The sequence below is a fragment of the Stegodyphus dumicola genome, chromosome 11, assembly GCF_044657685.1.
Source record: "Stegodyphus dumicola isolate Sdum_Otavi_A_Nest chromosome 11, ASM4465768v1".
Taxonomy (NCBI): domain Eukaryota; kingdom Metazoa; phylum Arthropoda; class Arachnida; order Araneae; family Eresidae; genus Stegodyphus; species Stegodyphus dumicola.
The window spans coordinates 120,915,565-120,934,394 of record NC_140778.1 but is presented as its reverse complement, the minus strand read 5'-3'; the positions used below and the strand labels follow the sequence as shown (position 1 = coordinate 120,934,394).

Below are 18,830 nucleotides of genomic sequence, written 5' to 3'. Positions count from 1 at the left end.
GGACTGCTATAAATTGCATTTGCGCAAGTCCCTTTTAGGTTGCAATCAACCGCACCAAACGTATATATATATATTGGTGTTTTGTAGCCGGGGCAACATGAATAAGACAAATTTTGGAATACGTTTATTTTAGCATCCATCTCCCAAGCGTTCCTCCTGTACATCGAGGGAGAAGCCCAATTTATACAGTCAAAAGTCGTTAATCCGGACTCGTCGGGACTTCGGCGATTCCGGATTATCGATTTTTCCGGATTATAGATCATCAGTTTAAATCTGGTAAAATGGCATGAAGAAATTCTAAAATTAAAAATATGAAACCGTAATTTACGAAATAAAGAACAATTATGATCTAAAGTGTATCAAAATTTACAAAAAAAAAAAGCTTAATATTTATTTGTTTACTTTATTAAACATTTTTTCCAATGTAAGTTGTTTAAGTTGCTTCTTTTTTTATGTGATAATACATTCTCTTTAATTCTATAAACATACATAATTTCTTGTTCAGTTACAAAGTTCCGCTGTTCAAGTCCTATAATTGCTGCGTCAAGAATACCGACTAATTTGTCAATCGAAATTTTTGCGTTTTCAATAAACTCTGTTACTTTCTTCGCTATCGGAAGCGAATTATAATGACGAGGCATTTGATTTAAATCATATCAAAGACGGAGTATATCGACATGAAATACTACATTTAGTAAGCGATTATAAGCCAAATAAAATAAAAACATCTGCCTTGAAGATAAGGATAGTGCTGACAGATCAACTTCCAATTCATTGCGCGCCCGCCGCGGCGTTAAAGATAAACAAACGTTAAAGTTTAGATAAACAAAGGATATGCCTTTATCCATTTTTTGCAGCAATTCCACTTTTTGTTTAATGGACTCCGAAACATACTTTCGCTTTGTAGATCCGTTACATATTAGTAAATATAAATCGGAAATTCTATTTGACACAATCGAAAGTTCAAACTTACTTTTATAAAACTGCTCTAACAGTCTGCAAAAAATAATAAGCCGGATCCAAATCGAAGATTAAGGAACAACGCAATCTGCAACATTAACTGAAATAGATAATTAGATAATTTTAGCTCAGCTTATACCATAATAATTATAATAACCAGATAATTACAGCTTAGCTTATACAGTCCGTTATACATTAAACGCGCATTCGTAAACGTATTTTGCGCACGCGCACACGCAAATTCGCAGCCGTAAAGGTCTTACGTGCATGCGTCAACGCGACGCATGCGCAGAAAGTTTGTAGCTTTGAGGTCCGGATTATAGATCATTCTGGATTATGGGTGTCCGAATTAACGACTTTTGACTGTAGATATGTGTGCATAATGGTGCTCATCCAATCAGCGGTATTAATTGAGATTACGAGGTGACGCTATCTTCTCATCAGGAGTATTCTTAAGGACTTTATGTAGTATGATAGATTTATGAGTTTGGTGATTTGGCGGGCGCCAACAGGTTAATATAATTTATAAGAAAGAAAGGATTTCGCCAAAATTTAGGAACAGGGGTGCAATTTAGGTAGAGAATCGCCACACATTATTTAGGAATATGATTAGAATTTAATTTAATTAATTGAATTAAAATATCATTACATATATATATATATATTATATATATATGCATATATATGATTAATTATGATTAACTTAAAAAGCCGAAAAGTTGCTAAGTAATAAATCAATAATTTATTATTAGAAAAGGTTTTTATATATCATCTCCAAGGAAACAGAATTTAATCAAAGCTACGAATTATTAGAAAAATTTTAGAAGGTATTTTAAGGCAGTAGTAGGATAGCAGAAAGGTATACCCGTCTTCCGGAGAGCTCAGTGTTTTATTCTTATATGTTGGTAAATTGCGCATTTTTAGTTTAAAAATGATCGAATTATGTTGTTCTTATATTACGGTTAGTTTTTTTATGCCTTCATTTCATCGGCAAGCAATATTTGTAAAATTATCAACAATTTGAAAGTTGTTTAAGGGGTGCTAAGCCTAATGTGGAGGTCATTTGAAACTCTTAGTAGAAAAGTGGATTAAGTGTGTCTGTGCACAAACTTTACCGTCTTTTTGCCTAGTGTGAGCCAAAGTAAACTTTCAGTTTTGTGCACCGAAAAGATCTGTCTTCCAATCCGCTGGTCGAATTACTTGTTTTTGCATTCAAACTTTAATTTTAATTGTAAAAGTTCTTTTTTATATTGTTTTTAACTGTATTCTTTTTATGTTTTTCTGTATTTTACAATTTTTAATGAAAATGCTTTGAGTTTTTATATATTTTTGCCTTTCCGCGTAGGGAGAACTGAATTAATTGAATGAGAATTATATCTCTAATGAGATTCGAAGAAATAAATGTAAGTGAAATGGAGCAAAAATATGAGTATAATAGACCGAACAAAGAAATCATGTGGTAGCTACATGAGATATTTAATAAATTGGAATATGTTTATCTTTGCTGATACTGTAGACATCTATTTTTTTATGAAAGTAAATCCATAACATTAAGAAGTACACTTTTCTTCATTATAACAGAAGAAGTGGTGATGTAAGTATTACTGCTTTTAAGACCACTCAGTGCTTTACTGAAAACGAAAGATTCCTTAACGGAAAAAGTAGAATATTTGGAAAGCATGAAGATTTGGCATAAAATTATTTGGACTTTTAATTTTAATTTATTCCAGTTTTTTCCAAATAATTTAAAATTATTTGTAAATTAATTATTTAGATTATATTTAAAGCATAAATACTCATTTAAATTACTCATATTTAAGAACTAACTTCAGTCAAAATGTTATGTTTGTATGGAGCTATATAAACAAATAGAAAATTTCAAAATGCAATAGGGAGGTACAAAATTTAATGTTTGCAACTTGTATGTATGGACAGTTAGCAAAAGCAAAACTACATTATATACCGAAGGTTTATAAAATTATTTAAAACATTTTGAAATTTCCAGCTCTCGGAACGTTTTACAAATTTTACTGTTTTATAATGAATAATAGCTTTATTTTAGCACAGTTCAGGTTTTGCCTTCGGACCATTATCTACTTCATTATTGGTATTCACGACATCTACCATCTGCTAATCTGAAACATTTAAGCTGAACTTGTATATGATTTTGACCAGGTTTTGATTAATTTACAAAACGTTTTGTATCAAATCTATGAGTAATGCATCATTAACATATGATCTCGTGTATACGGGTGTAAGAGTAATAGATTTTCAATAAAATAACTGAATGCTTGTTTTGACTGAAACATTTAAGGAAAAGTAACAAAATGAAAAGAACGTGTAAACTAAAAATTTAGGATAAGTAGAAAATAAAAATCAGCATTGAACTAGTGTGATAATTGTTTGAAAGTTTTGTAAAAAGGGAGTAAAAAAGGAGAAAAATGTATCTTAATTTCATAGAATTTATGCAAAAGAAAAAGACGTTACCCACAAGGCAAATGAAGAGCAGGCACGATTGGAAAGATTGAAAACACAATCAACAGGAAATACTACTGTTTGTGTAAATTATATATCATCAAACGTTTAAGAAATGTGCTGAAAAAAGGTGTTTTATCACTACTTTATTTGTTATTACTACGAGGAAACGATTCCAATGCTGAGTTATTAAATCAACAAAGTTGCTATTCAAACTAATCATCAAATTCTCTGATTAGTTAAAGCGCCTGAGTTAAAAAGAATAACGAATTAAGTCGATATGCAATAATTAGTTTCAGAATAATTGTAAATTCTTTTACAGATATAGCTAATTATAAAAATAAAGAAAAATAAATTTTGAGGTATAAAAGTAAAATAAATTTTGAGGTATTTTGTCTCCCTTATATAAACACAAAATAATTTTAATTCCCAATTTGCAGAGACGTAGATGCATTACGCAGATGCACTGTGCCTGCAAATGTTTTAAAATCAACATGAAATTAAAAAAAAAAAAAAAAAAAAAAAAAAAAAAAAAAAAAAATAACAAGTCCCTAATCAGGCATCAAATTCTCTGACTGATGAACTCTCTGCTGATTCTCTGATTGATTCAGAGATCAATTCCCTGATCTCTGAATTATAATTGATGAATATTTTAAGAAGTCGACGCAGAAACTTTTAATACAGTAATTCCAGATGATCAACACTCGCGGTTTAAGACAGACTTTAGAAGCGAAAACTGCATGTCGCAATATTAGAAAGGACTTGTTGCCAATCTTTGCACAAGAGTACTTTCGGAAATGAAGGAATAGAGTTTTCCACTTTGTTGTAAATTCATGTGGCACTAAATGCTTACCTGAAGCAGTCTTGGCTTCTAAAAACTATTCCTGCCACTTCGTCCCTTTGTGGCACAATACTAAATGAGCTTCAAAAATGCATTTTCGCGGTTACAATTATTTTTGATTTATCTAAGCACTTTTGGTAGGAAATTTTATATAATTTTGATATTATATATGAAGTTAGGGGTGTATAGAAAACTTTAAAATAAAATCTTTAAAAATTATCATTGAATTCAGTTATTTATCATTATGCATCGATAATTATTTAAATTATAAAAATCGGAAATCTGATTGATTTTTTCGGTGTTGTCTTGCATATTATTCTTTAAAGATCAGTGACCTTAGCATATATAGTGACAGTGCAAAAACTTTTCCGAGAAACGTATTTCTCTCAATACTATTTTGAAGAATAAGTTCTTAGCCGAAACAGTTGCCCTCAGTGATCTGTTATGCGTGCGTCCCCTCAATAGTTTGACCGGAATGGAGAAATATTTCCCGGCAGTTTTGTCTCGTGGAGCAGAGGAGTATCTAACAGGACTTCCTTTGTTCCGCGTAGATCAACCAATAAGATTTCTGGAAGCAAGGATTACTGGAAACGACGAGCAGTTGAGAGTAGCTGGTAGTTCTGATAGCGGCTTTACATTACATAAAAGATAACAGTAAACTCCTTTCTCTGTTCAGAATATTATTTTGGTATCAGAAACAAGGTTGAGAAAGTAATTAGGAAAAACAAAGAAATAAATAATGGGTAAATCGATGTTCAACTTACTATAACCCAAACTATATTGTATCTCAAATTTTACATTAGGAGTAATTTATGTTTATGTAAACCTTAATTAAAAATAAACAATTAAAAAAATGTATATCCATTTTGTATGGATTACATGTTTAGAATATAATGTTTAGAATATAAAAAAGTATTTACATGTTTAGAATATAAAAAAGTATACATAATTTTACCATAATTTAAACATACCTACGCACTTCTCTCCATTAAATCGCTGCAAATCATTTATGCACGTGCATGTCGCTTTGTTCGGCGATGTTTCATCAAATGTGCATATTGCACCAGCTGTGGCACATTTTTCCTCGAGCTCGTCTTTGCATCCTGTTACAATTTCACATTTATCTCCTTCTGTACCATCTTTGCATTTGCAGAAACCATTTCTACACTCTCCATCATTCTTACAGTCAGTTCTGTCCCTGCAAGGCTCTGAAGAACAGCAAAATTTTAAGAAACTCTATAACAATACATATAAGCTGATCACAGTTATACTGTCAATTAGGCCTGGAAATTAAGAGATGAAATATTCTTTCACAAAGAGCAGAGAAATGTATTTGATACTAGAAATGACTACAATAACGTTTCAGATATGATGCCAATCTATGTGATAACTGAAACCTCATGCTTTGTTACATAATAGAAATTATATAAGGGCGAGTCAAATGAAAGTGAGCCAACCCCTCCTCAGCAAGAATGGTTCGGTCCATCATCTGCGGCGCATGCGCGTAGCACAGAGACAGCCTTCATTTACGAAAGTGGCGCGAAAGTGTGAGGTTAAAGTTCTTTAAGGCGCTCTTACACTGGGTTGAAGACGGTAGCGTGACATAATGGACGCTCCAAAAGAGGAACAGCGTGGTGTGGTCAGGTTTTTGACAGCTGAAGGTGTTTCCCAACATGAAATTAGTCGCCGTATGACTGCTGTGTACGGTGAACATTGCATCGCATTGGCCACTGTGAAGCGTTGGAGCAAACGGTTCAGAGAAGGACGTTAAAGTTGCAAAGACGATCCAAGACCGGGCCAAAGCCACCTTGCAATCACCCCCGACACAATTGCACAGATTGATGAGCTGATTAGACAAGAACGGAGGATAAGCATCGATGAACTGGCAGAGCGTGTGAACATCAGTCACGGTTCGGTTCACACCATAATTCATGATCATCTCGGTTATCGGCTTTTGTGTGCTCAATGGATGCCCAAGATTTTGAACGACCGCCAGAAGACGGAGAGGTTCGGCGCTGCTTTGACTCATCTCATCCGGTATCACAATGAGGATGACGACTTCTTGTCTGCAATTATGACCGGAGACGAATCATGGTACCACCACTACGAACCTTAAACACGCCGGCAAAGCTTACAGTGGAAACATTTGAATTCACCACCCCCGAAGAAAGCAAAGGCTGTCATTTCCTCGGGAAAGGTGCTATTGACTTTTTTTTCGATCGTCAAGGGCCATTACTGATTGAATTTGCTAAACGTGGAGAGACTATCAATAGTTCGCGATACTGTGCAACGCTGGATCGGCTGCGTGCAGCAATCAAGAACAAACGACCTGGAAGATTGACGAATGGTGTGATTTTGCTACACAATAATGCTCGTCCCCACGTCACTGATGTGGTTAAGACACAACTGGCAAAGTTGAAGTGGGACACGCTGCACCATCCTTCATATAGCCCAGATTTGTCGCCATGCGACTTTCACATTTTCGGGAAACTGAAAAAACATCTCAAGGGTACCAGATTCGTGTCGGACGACGCCGTGAAGGAGTCGGTTACAGACGTTTTGAATCGACAGCCCAAGGAGTTTTATGAGACGGGGATCACGCGGCTCATTTGTCAATGGGATAAATGTCTCAATGTTCATTGAGACTACTTTTAAATAAAGTACTCTGTTTGTCATATATTCGCATTGTCTCACTTTCATTTGACTCGCCCTTGTATATTATCCTTAAATTAGAGACTAGTCAGCATTATTCAAGTTTTAAACAGGCTACGGGAAATGAATCATATATTTTTAAAAAATGTTGCTTCTAAACAAATATCTGATAGGATATGTTTATAAACTTATGTTTTATGACACACAAACCAACTCTTAATACGGAAATTACAGAAACATTCTTTCAAATATTTCAGTGAGTATCTATTTCCACAATAACAATAAGAAACATTCTCACATTTTTTATTCAGGCGCATAGTAATTTAATATAACTGATATTAGCTGCTTAGAAACTTTCTTCTTATGTTAATAATAGATGCACACTGTAATCTGATAATTTTTAAAACATCTGTATGGTATAGATACAAAATCACGGATAGCAGGGAATGACTGGCGTCTATTATCTGTAAAATATAGGACAACACAATATATAAGTACCCTGAGTTTGTTGAGTAACTCTTAAAATGCAAAGAAGTAAGAAGTACATTGGGTACTTATTACTGCACAAGTTGCTAAAGTCATTACTGTAGTCGCAGTTTCTCGTAGCGTTTGAGAGGTGTATGAAAGCATGCAGTTGAAAAACACATATCCAATAGCAACTGTCGCCATTGGTTTCAGAAATTTTGCAGTGGGGACAATTGATATAGAGATAAGTCATATTCTGGACGCCGATCAGCAGTTTCAAGGTTTGCTGAAATCCGAAAAAAAGGCAATATAAAGCAGCAGAAACATTGCCGGTATACAAAACAGCTGTCTGAAAACGGATGAAGGCACTTAGGCTGATTATGAAGTTCAAACGGTTGGCTCCAGATACGTTCTGCGAAAAAAGAGGACAAAAGATTTGCTATTACGAATGTTAACCATTTTTCGAATGCATTTTAAAGGCACTTGATTAATGAATACCTAAAACGAAGTACTTAAGAACTGTGTCAGCATTCTTAATAGGAGAGCTAGATTCCGAAAACAGTTTCCTCAGTCTGTTGTGGAATGTTAAGAGAATGTTAGTGAATACAGTGAAACGAATAAATCTGCGCACCTGGCTGTCACTAGCTGAAGAAACGGAAAACGAAACTAGTATCTAAACGGTGAACAATCCTTAAACAAAAAAGACATCATTTTCCATCATTATAATGCTAGATCTTATGCTATTTTAATAATCAGGCAGAGATTCGTTTTAGAATGTATTACTTCAAACAGTGTTCCTCTGGCTTTGTTTTACAAATTATTATCTCATTCTATCGTTGGAGAAAATTTGTCTCACTAAATCTTCAACAACGAACAGAACATGAAAGCTAAATAACAAAGGATTTCTGATGCTACAAGAGAGGCATTTTAGAAACTTGAGATACACTTACTGTGAGATAAATGATGCTGAAATTTATATAAAATCATACATATTTTATTTTTATGTTATCCTTTTTTCTCTTTCGGCTAAAAACAGGAAGGAATTCGGTATGCATCTGATACCTGATTATCGACAGCATTTATCTAGACGTTTAATGTTTGAAGATACATACAACAAAATCTGCTTAGCCTAATGTCAAAACTAAATATATAAATGTAAATTTGCTTACACATTGTGTTATTCATCAACATCATTTGGTTGAAAGAAAAGAACGGAATGAACGCCTGCATACTCCTCTTCATTACTTTATTAGGGAACTAAATAAGATTAGAAGCAATTCATTGCATGACAGATTATTTGGCCAACGTTTCAATGAAAATCATGAAGTGAAAAGGATTAGAATCGCTTGCTACTGTACATAAAAGTTCATTGGCTTTCAAGAGGTATTTGTCTGAATCTTGTATTTGCAATCCATTTGACTTAATATTGCACTTCCTTGAAAACAGAAGACAAAAACTACATCCAAAAATGATATCGCCAATTTGACAGACCTGTTAAAATATTTAATAAAATCAATTTGCAAGGGAATTTGTTGAATTTAATTAACACCGAAAACATCACAGATACGTATATGGGAAAGCTTTTGTTTAGCAGGTGATTACAGCTACTTTATTACAATATCAATAATCCTCGAAAACAGGAAAATTTACTTGCTTACTGCCAACACTTGGATGTTCTTCATGCTGACTTTACAGAACGATTCTAGGTTATTTTAGATATGAATATACCAATTTGGGTTTCAGATATCTTCATGAAGATACAGCAAAATTATGACAATTAGTAATTCGCAGATCCCATAACTAACGAAGAACTAAAAGTAAAATTCAGAAATAGATACCAAGAGTTCTGGCTTCAAAAATCAGTACTAATTCTCTAGCCAGGATTATCAGGAAGAACACATAAATTTTTAATTGATTTTCGTTTGTCGTATTTGTTTGTTAGGATCTGTACCTAGGCATTCTCAACCCCAGGGGTATAAAAACAGACTTCACAGAAGGCCTGAGGGCTCTCGGGACAGAGTAAGGCTCGGCAGGGAGACTAGGGTACTGCCTTGTATGCCCTTGCTCTGTAGGGTCGCAACATGGTAGATTGTAAGTTCGGTGGGGCGGCACTTAATTCCGTTTGACACAAGCCTCAGGTCGGAAGTAGCCCTATCCGCTAGCGTTGTCGTATTTTTCTGAGCATCTGTTCAATGCGTTATCTAATTTACTGTCTAAGAGAAGGAACAGACTGCATATCACTGAACGAGGCAATACTCGACTGACCATAATGAAACTAGAACATGACATAAACACATTGTTGGAAGTCTACCAGCTTCAGCCATCTCAATAGCCTTTTTATTTCTATTTGAGAATATATTAAAATTTTTAATAAACAGTTTTTCAGTTACTCTCGTTTTAGTTAATTTCTACTTAGGTATACTTGACGGATAAATAGACAGATAAACGAAATGTAGATAATATGCAGAAATATTATAGTATTTGGTAAAATTAACTGTTGTGGTAGAGGGGGTTGGAATTTTTTTTTATGTAAATGAGTCGGGGGTAGTTTGAGAATCGTTTGAGAACCTCAGTTTAGACCAAAGCCTCCAACAATGAATAGATTTCTCCAAATTTCAGTACCTTATGCAAGTCAAATTTCAGTTTCCAGATTTCAATACGAGCGTAACATAACGTCACAGCTATTCATATAATTTCCATTTTATGTAAACCTTAATGGAAAAATGTAAACATTTATAATTTATGTATTTAAAATGGGAACACATATTATATAGAAAAGGTTATCATAATTTGGACATACCTATGCATTTTTCGCCATCAAATCGCAGTAAATCATTCCTGCACGTGCATGTCACTTTATTCACGGATGTTTCATCATATGTGCATACTGCATCAGCTCTAGCACATTTTTTCTTCAGCTCAACCGTGCACCCGGTTACTATTTCACATTTATCTCCTTTTGTACCATCTTTGCATTTGCAGAAGCCGTTTACACATTCTCCTTGATTCTCGCAATCAGTTCTGTCTGTACAAGTCTCTAAAAATAACAAAATTTTAACAGATTCAGTAAGAATGTATACGTTAGCCTTCACAACATCTGGAAAAAATAGGAACTAAAGTTAACAGAATATTCTTTCAAATTTCTTCCTCAATGAACGGGGTCTTGTGTCAGATTTTCCGAGAATAAAACTAACAATTTTACGAGCTTATGGCATTAAGCCAATCTGCGTGTTAAGTGAAATTTATTGCTTTAATTCCTGATGGAAACTGAAGAATACATTTACATTTGAGACTAGGCCATATTATTAAAATGCTTTAAAAGTCTAGAACATCACAAAATATTAACACATGCGGATACTGGGATCTGTTGAATCTGGGTATTCCTGCAGATGCTTTAGGCTTTTGCAGGAATTAAGTTATTCATAATATAATTAATTTACATCTTGTTTATTATTCATTTACAAGAAAACCCGTTGGCCTTTTATTTTACTACATTAGGATTCTTTTTTCCTCTATGATACATAAAGTTTAATTTAACCTGTTTAAAGATTTAAAAAAATAATAAAAATATAACAATTATAAACGATACATAAAATGTTATTAAGTTTTATTTATGCAACGCATTTCTTATTTTGTAATAGAGCAAAACTGTAGACGCAAGCATTACTTTGGTTCTGTGTCATTGATAGGTTTGTAAAAAATAAGAAAAAATGGTACTTTTCCGTTTCGCCGGCGCAAATCTCACCAAGCAAATTTAATTGGCGACAACATACAGTATACACATAAAAAATGTTAACAAATGTTAGTTCTAATATTTTTTTTTATTTTGAAGGCATAAACATTTTAATATCGTTTAAAATTTTATAAAAAGCCAACAAATAAAGACAATAAATTTGTAAAAAGACATTAATTTAAGAATTTAATATGCTTTCATGGTTCAACATCCTGATTCGCCGGTTCATATCATGTGATCTCATCTTACGTAAATTAGCCAGCACTCAGGAGGTGCGATTTTTCCCATTATTTTTTATATGGGTACGATCCCTGTTTAGGGTACGAAATTTATTTGAGTAAAGACCTTACAATAAGATCGAATGCTCAATACTAGGATTAAGATACGGATTCGCAAACTACGCTACAAAAATCTAATTCTGTCAGTAATTATCTACATTAATTTCAAGTTAAATCTAGATTTGAAACGCAAGTTTAAATGCAAGAATTATTTCAATTCATACGAATAGCTTACTCAGAAATCATGTAAAACCGCAGTGCTTTACTTCGTTAGTGCATTCTCATTAGAATTGATGAAATTAATCCTTGACTTTGCCTTTTCTATATTTAAGCCTTCAGGTGAGCGGTGTAATTGACTCAATTATCGCAAATGGCCTTAGGCATATAATTGAACTATCTGTTAAAAATTCTATCTAATTGTATGCAAGTATTGAACGAAACAATCAATCCGATAAGAAACGGCTGGGACTTGTTTTGAAAATGAGGCGTAAAAGGTTACCAGCGAGGATATTCCGCTTGGCGTCATTTGTATCTTTATTGGCGACTTTATCACCTGCCCCGGCAAAACGGAAGAGTACCGAAAAAATAAATAAAAAAAGAAAGGGACTTAAAGATTACATGTTTTTTTGTAATTTGACAAGAAACAAATACGGATAATTTTAATTTTAAATACACTGAACATACCTACACACGTTTCGCCGTTATATCGTAGTAAATTATTTCTGCAGACGCAAGTAGCTTTGTTCACTGATGTTTCATCAAAAATACAATCTGCATCAGCATTAGCGCATTTCCTTTTGAGCTCATCTGTACAACCAGTAACAATTTCGCACTTATCTCCATTTGTGCCATCTTTACATTTACAAAAGCCACTTATGCATTCCCCTTGATTCTTGCAATCAGTTCTTTTCTCGCAGCGTTCTAAATGTGATAAATATTTTAAAAATATGCAAGAATACTGTATTACTGTAAGATGTCATATCAAACAGCTATAATAAAATAAGGCATATAAAGTGAAGTGACAAAAGTCATGGGATACCTCCTAATATTTTGTCGGTCCTCCTTTTGCCCGGCGAAGTGCAGCAACTCGACGTGGCATGGACTCAACAAGTCGTTGGAAATTCCCTGCAGGAATATTGAGCCATGCTACCTCTATAGACGTCCATAATTGTGAAAGTGTTGACGTTGAAGGTTTTGGGCACAAACTGACCTCTCGATGATGTCCCATAAATGTTCGATGGGATTCATGTCGGGTGATCTAGGTGGCCACATCGTCGCTGGAATTGTCCTGAATGTTCTTCTAATCAATTGCGAACAATTGTGGCCCGGTGACATGGCGCATTATCATCCATAAAAATTCCATCGTTGTTTGAGTACGTGAAGTCCATGAATGGCTGTAAGTGATCTCCAAGTAGCTGAAGGTATCCATTTCCAGTCAATGATCGGTTCAGTTGCACCAGAGGACCGAGTCATGCCATGTAAAAACAGCCCAGACCATTATGGAACACAACCAGCTTGAACAGTGCCTTGTTGACAATTTGGGTCCATGGCTTCGTGGGGTCTGCGCCACACTCGAACCCTACCATCAGCTCTTACCAACTGAAATCGTGACTATCTTACCAAGCCACGGGTTTCCATTCGTTTAGGGACCAACCGATATGCTCACGAGCCCACAAGAGTCGCTGCAGGCGATGTCGTGCTGTCAGTAAAGGCACTCGAGTCGGTCTTCTGCTGGCATAGCCGAAGGAAGACAAATTTCGCCGCACTGTCCTATCGGACACGTCCCTCGTACGTCCCAGATTGATTTCTGCGGCTATTAGACGCAGTGTTGCTTGTCTGTGAACACTGACAACTCTACGCAGACATCGCTGGTCTCGGTCGTTAAGTGCAGCTGGTCGGCCACTGCGCTGTCCATGGTGGGATGTTATGCCTGAAATTAGTTACTCTCGGCACACTCTTGACACTGTGGATCTCGGATTGTTAAATTCCCTAACGATATCCGAAATGGAATGAATGACCCATGCGTCTAGCTCCAACTACCATTCCGCGTTCAAAGTCTGTTAATTCTCATCGTGCGGCCATAATCACGTCAAAGCCTTTTCACATGAATAACTTGAACACAAATGAAAGCCCTGCCAAAGCACTTCGCATTTATACATTTTCTATGCGATACTACTGCCATTTGTATATTTGCATATTGCTATCCCATGACTTTTGTCACTTCAGTGTAAACTAACTATATTAAGACAGCATATAAGATAACGGTATTAGAATATCATGTTATACAATCTAACTGTATTCAGGCACAATGCTAAACGTGCTAAAATATATAAAATTTTAAGTATATTTCTTAAACAGAAGGAAACATATGTCAAATTCTCTCTTAACAAATTAATATTTTTTTTTGGAATAAATATCGTTCTTGTGTGGTATTTATACCTCATTAAAATTCTTATTCAAAATGTGTATTTTGATGAACTTAGCTGTTTCAAATCATAATTTCCGTTCGGAAATAAAAGAGGAAGCTGTACTATCCAGTAATCACGGAATATAATTTGTAACTGATTTTCGAACAGAAGGATATAACACACAATAGGATATTAGAGAAAAGATGACTATTTGACATCAATCGTGTTCAAAACTCACAATAAAGATTCTCTAAATTTATAATGCTTCATTTATTCTTCCTACAGCGACTGTAGGAAGAATAAATGAAGTAATGATGAATAAATGAATAATGAAAAAATGAATAAATAAATGCCATAAACTCTATTTAAATTTAGAGAAATGTACCTGTATATTTATAGTCTGTGATGATTTTGAAAATTCTTAAGTTCTTTGATCTAAAATGAAATAGAGTTTCGTACGCATATTTTGGTAGTAAAAGCCTTTATGTATGGTTTATGCTGCCCATTTCAACGAAATATAAATTAACCAAATATTTTATCAATTTCTCAGTCATTAGAAAAAAAATCTTCTACGTAAATCTTTACTGTGGTTCAAACTGTGTTATATAGAACGGGGAGTTACGTAAGTTAATAAAGAAATTTTCTTAAAAAAATCCGAAAGCTTTCACATTTTATATTACCCCCAAAGGGGCGTTGTCTAACGTTTTCTGTGTTACATTTACCTATTAAATATCATGTTATTCGCACGTAAACCATAAAATTCATTGCAACAGCCATATCACAAAATATTTTAAAAAGCATTTCTTTAGAATTTCAGATACACAGTTTCGCGTTCTCAAGATAAAAATGTTTCTTTTTTCTTCGCACTGTCTTGCCATTGCTCTCTTTGAAATTGTCGAGTTTGTTAATAAAAAATTCTTTAATGTTTGACCAAACATGAAATCGATAATAAAACAAATTCCAAATTAGGGCTTCCAGATGCCCATATTCAGTGGAGGATTACGCTATTCAAAATCTGATGGCTCTAGGTATCGTTGTTTTATCACAATGCGAGAAATACACATACATTTATTACATTAATGCAGAATCTTCATTACTTAATTTCCTTAAATATAACACAGAGGCGATAATATTTGGTGGCAACGATTTGAAAAATGAAACGGAAATTTAAAATTTTCGACGCAAAATGCCAAAACGAAATTAATAGCCATTCTGGTCTAACGTGTTTTGGTCTAATAACATATGCTTGGATTTAAAAAGGAACAGACATATTTTCAGTCAATATATAATTACGAATTTCGTGCACAGATAGATAATTTGAGTGAAATTATATGTAAATTTGTTCTATTCCTTTTTCTGGAAATCCTACAGAATACAGGAGCAAGACTATTTTAATACTGTATATGGCTATCTCGCTAAATTGGCTAGCCTTCGCTGAGTTGGCAACGGTATTGGTGACTAATTTTTGTCCCTAAACTTCGCGAGCATTTGGCGACATTTTGTTTTGGCTCCTGTATCACAGCAGTAGGTATTGTAATTAAATAAATGTAATTGACTGTGTAGCTGTAGCCGTAATTCGGCTCTCATTTGTCTTAGAGGAATTTCGAGAAGCAGAGGGTATTAGAAATATGGCCGTCCCATACACAGATAGTAGCCTTTGCGGATGACGCGACCTTTGTGGTGGGCGGCAAGAGTAGAGATGAACTGCAGAAAAACTGCAATGATGCAATTGATACCTTCTATCGGCTATGTCAGGAGAAAAAGCTAATAATTTCTGAGGCAAAATCGAAATATATAATTTATCATAAGCCAGGCCAAACTTTAATAAGAAACCCAACCATCCAGCTTAATGGGAAGACCATCAAAAGGGTCAGAGAACTAAAACTCCTGGGTATTATATTGGATGAAAAGTTCACCTGGCTGCCTCACCTTAAAGCCCAAAGAGAAAAGGCTCGCCGAATCGCAAACAATCTGCAAAAAATGCAAGGCCCGCACTGAGGCCTTCGGCCCAATATCTACAAGATACTTTACTCCACTGTCGCGGAGAGGGTGCTAACCTACGGAGCAGCCATCTGGGCAGCCCCGATGACAGTCAGAAAGGCAAAATTGCTAAGTAGTGCACAGCGACCATTTGTCATGGCCATAACGAAGACCTACAGGACAACGTCGACTGCGGCCGCTTCGGTATTAGCAGGGCTTATGTCGCTCCCAATCAAAGCGCAGCAAGAAGCCTCAATTGCAAAGGTGACGCAACTCCAACAGCCATGCACATATGGGGATACATGCTATCTGCCAGGAGTCTACGAAACACGCAGGTTCAAACTAAGCACACATCCGTAGGAATATGGACTGGGCATAAGGACTTTCCACTCACCAGCGTTAACCCCGCGCTTAGACGGACCAGGGGCCGTGCTTTATACAGACGGGTCAAAAATTGATAACGCTGTAGGCAGTGCCTATATAGCCTATATAAATGGAAACATAGCAAAGGAATGGAAGGGCCGTCTGGGAGCACAGAACTCAGTGTTCCAAGCGGAAGTAATTGCCCTCACAAAGGCAGTGAAATGGGCAATTGACACACGGCAGAGTCGAGCTACGATATTTACTGACAGCCTGTCAAGCATTTATGCTATCAACAACCCTCTCCAGCGCTCCGCACTAATCTCGCACCTGCAAGAAGTCCTCCGTCTACAAGAAAAGTCAATGAGAATCCAAACTTCCTGGGTGAAGGCGCACGCCGGAATCCAGGGAAATGAAGCAGCAGGCCCTCTTTCCAAGAAGGCTGCCCAAAATGAGGAAACGGAGCAGATTCAGGTGCCCCTGCCCCGGTCATGCCTAAAGAGGCAAATAGAGGAGTCCGCCATTGGAAACTGGCAGAATGAATGGGACCAAATCCCGCAAGGCCGCAGAGCATATGAGTTCCTGCCCAAGGTAGAGGTGGACCGGCTCATCTCATCGCCCTACCTCACGCGATATATAACAGGCCACGGCCCCTTTCCGACGTACTTTGCAGAAAGGGGTCTAGCAACAACTGATATGTGTGTTTGTGACAACGTGTGCTCACCAGACCATTATGTCACGGAGTGCCCCTTAACAGCAGAATGGCACATCAAATTCCCAACTACCAATGTTCTGCCTTTCAAACGCCTTCTCATAAAACATCGAGGCACGCGGCAAAAGCTTAAAAGCATAATGGCCAAACTAGAAAAAATGGGCATAGACCTCTGCAGGCCAGAATAGGGCACATGCAATAAACACAATTGGCATAAAATCATCTTACAACTGAAGTCTCTAGATGGTTGCAGGGCCAGGGTAATACCCGAGTAGTCATAGAAAGCCGTCCGGGTGCCCTGTCCTGCTGTCACCTGTCACCTGTTTAGCTTCGCTCTTTAGCTACTCTTTGCATTGCGGTTGTGTTTAACGTTCCTAGTAGTCTGAAGTGCCACTACTGATTGTACTTTGCGATAATCTGAAGTATTATATTAGTATTCTTGATGAAAGTTCCAAAAATCTGAAGTGTTTCTTTTGATAAAATAAAATTTATCACTATATCATTGGACCTGTGTACATTCAATCTATTACGAACCAGTTCACCCGCAACAAAATTACGTAATGCATTTTTTTATGATACCAAGAAATGGCGTGGCTTAAAGTTTATAATAATGGTGATCAGTGTTCATATGGAGTTGCAAGAATTAGTATGCATCAAACTTTAAACTATAATAAGAACTGACTGGTATCACTCTTTTCAAATAATAAGATTTCGTTGATTTAATTTACATTGGATTTAAATTAAAAAAATTACAGTACTTGAAACAGAGGGTGACTTATTACACGCTTATTCAAAATGAATAATCCAATATGATGGTGCTATAGTTCTTAACAGGGAAATTTTCTAAACAAGTGAAAGTGTTACACTGATAATGAAATTTTATTTCCTGTCCAAGTATTCAAGTGGATTTGAGTGATCCTAAGCTCCTTAATAGCTTGAATTTTGGACTTCCGTGAGCAAGCACATTTACAAATGTCTCTATTTTCCTTTCAGATTCTGTGGCATTCCAATACTCACTGTCTGCCATTGGCAATCACTTTCTTGACGTTTTTGTTGAATAGCCTTCGAAAATCACACTGCCCCTTTATAACCGAACCTGTTTTAAGCGCACTCGAAAATTCAGGATGTCTTTTGTGGAAGTATCGCCATCCTGCATGTTAAACAGGCAACTGAGCTTTGAAGGCGAGCTTATGTACCCAAAACGGACCAGACACCCTGCTGGTGACTGTTCAAAACAAAGACACCTTTACTTTCAAACTTTAGTTAATTCGTCCGGTTAAACTGCTTGATTAAAAGCTAGAAATTCCAAATTGTTTCCTTTATTTTGAATAACCCTATATATCGGATATTATACAGTAGAAAAAATTTGCTTGCATAACATATCTCTGATGGATCACATTTGCAATAAAGAGGGGAATTTAAGAAGGATGAGAATAATTCGGAAGCTTTACATACCTGCACATTTTTCTCCATTATAGAATAGCTTTGGGTTTTTGCAAACACAAGAAGCCTTGTTTTCAGCTTTGTCGTCATATACACACATTGCGTCAACTGCAGAACATTTTGCTCCGAGTTCATCTGTACATCCTGTTACAATAGTACACTTATCGCCTGCTGTACCATCTCTGCATTTGCAAAACTTGTTCACACATTCTCCGCCATTGGCACAATCAGAACTGTCGCTGCAGGGTTCTAAATACGTCATGTGCATTTTAGAAGCAAAGTAGGAAAAGGTTTGTAGATAAAGTTAATTTACGAAGTTAAAATACATGTCATTTTAACTTAAACTAACTTAACTAAATGGCAGGCAAAATCCAAGCATTAATTGAATTCTATGGAAAATAATAATAATGAAAAGATAATAGACTTTTTGCTTTTTTAGTCAAAATTATGTACCCATTTTTTTTCTTCAAGAACATTTTATTTATCACACTTTTATTGCTAATAAATGAAATTTTTCCTCTAT

The 18,830-nt window shown here is 35.6% G+C and overlaps 1 protein-coding gene across 2 annotated transcripts in view; it reads right to left on the bottom strand.

Moving 5' to 3' along the window:
• Window positions 1-18,830, bottom strand: part of LOC118193838 (uncharacterized) — a 147,310-nt gene that overhangs the window by 44,509 nt on the left and 83,971 nt on the right. For both annotated transcript variants that reach the window (XM_085827179.1, XM_085827180.1), the window contains 4 exons: window positions 18,320-18,556; window positions 12,089-12,325; window positions 10,194-10,430; window positions 5,248-5,484 (listed from right to left, as the gene is read on the bottom strand). In XM_085827179.1, the coding sequence (XP_085683305.1) occupies window positions 5,248-5,484; window positions 10,194-10,430; window positions 12,089-12,325; window positions 18,320-18,556 (948 nt within the window). The remainder of the gene's footprint in view (window positions 1-5,247; window positions 5,485-10,193; window positions 10,431-12,088; window positions 12,326-18,319; window positions 18,557-18,830) is intronic.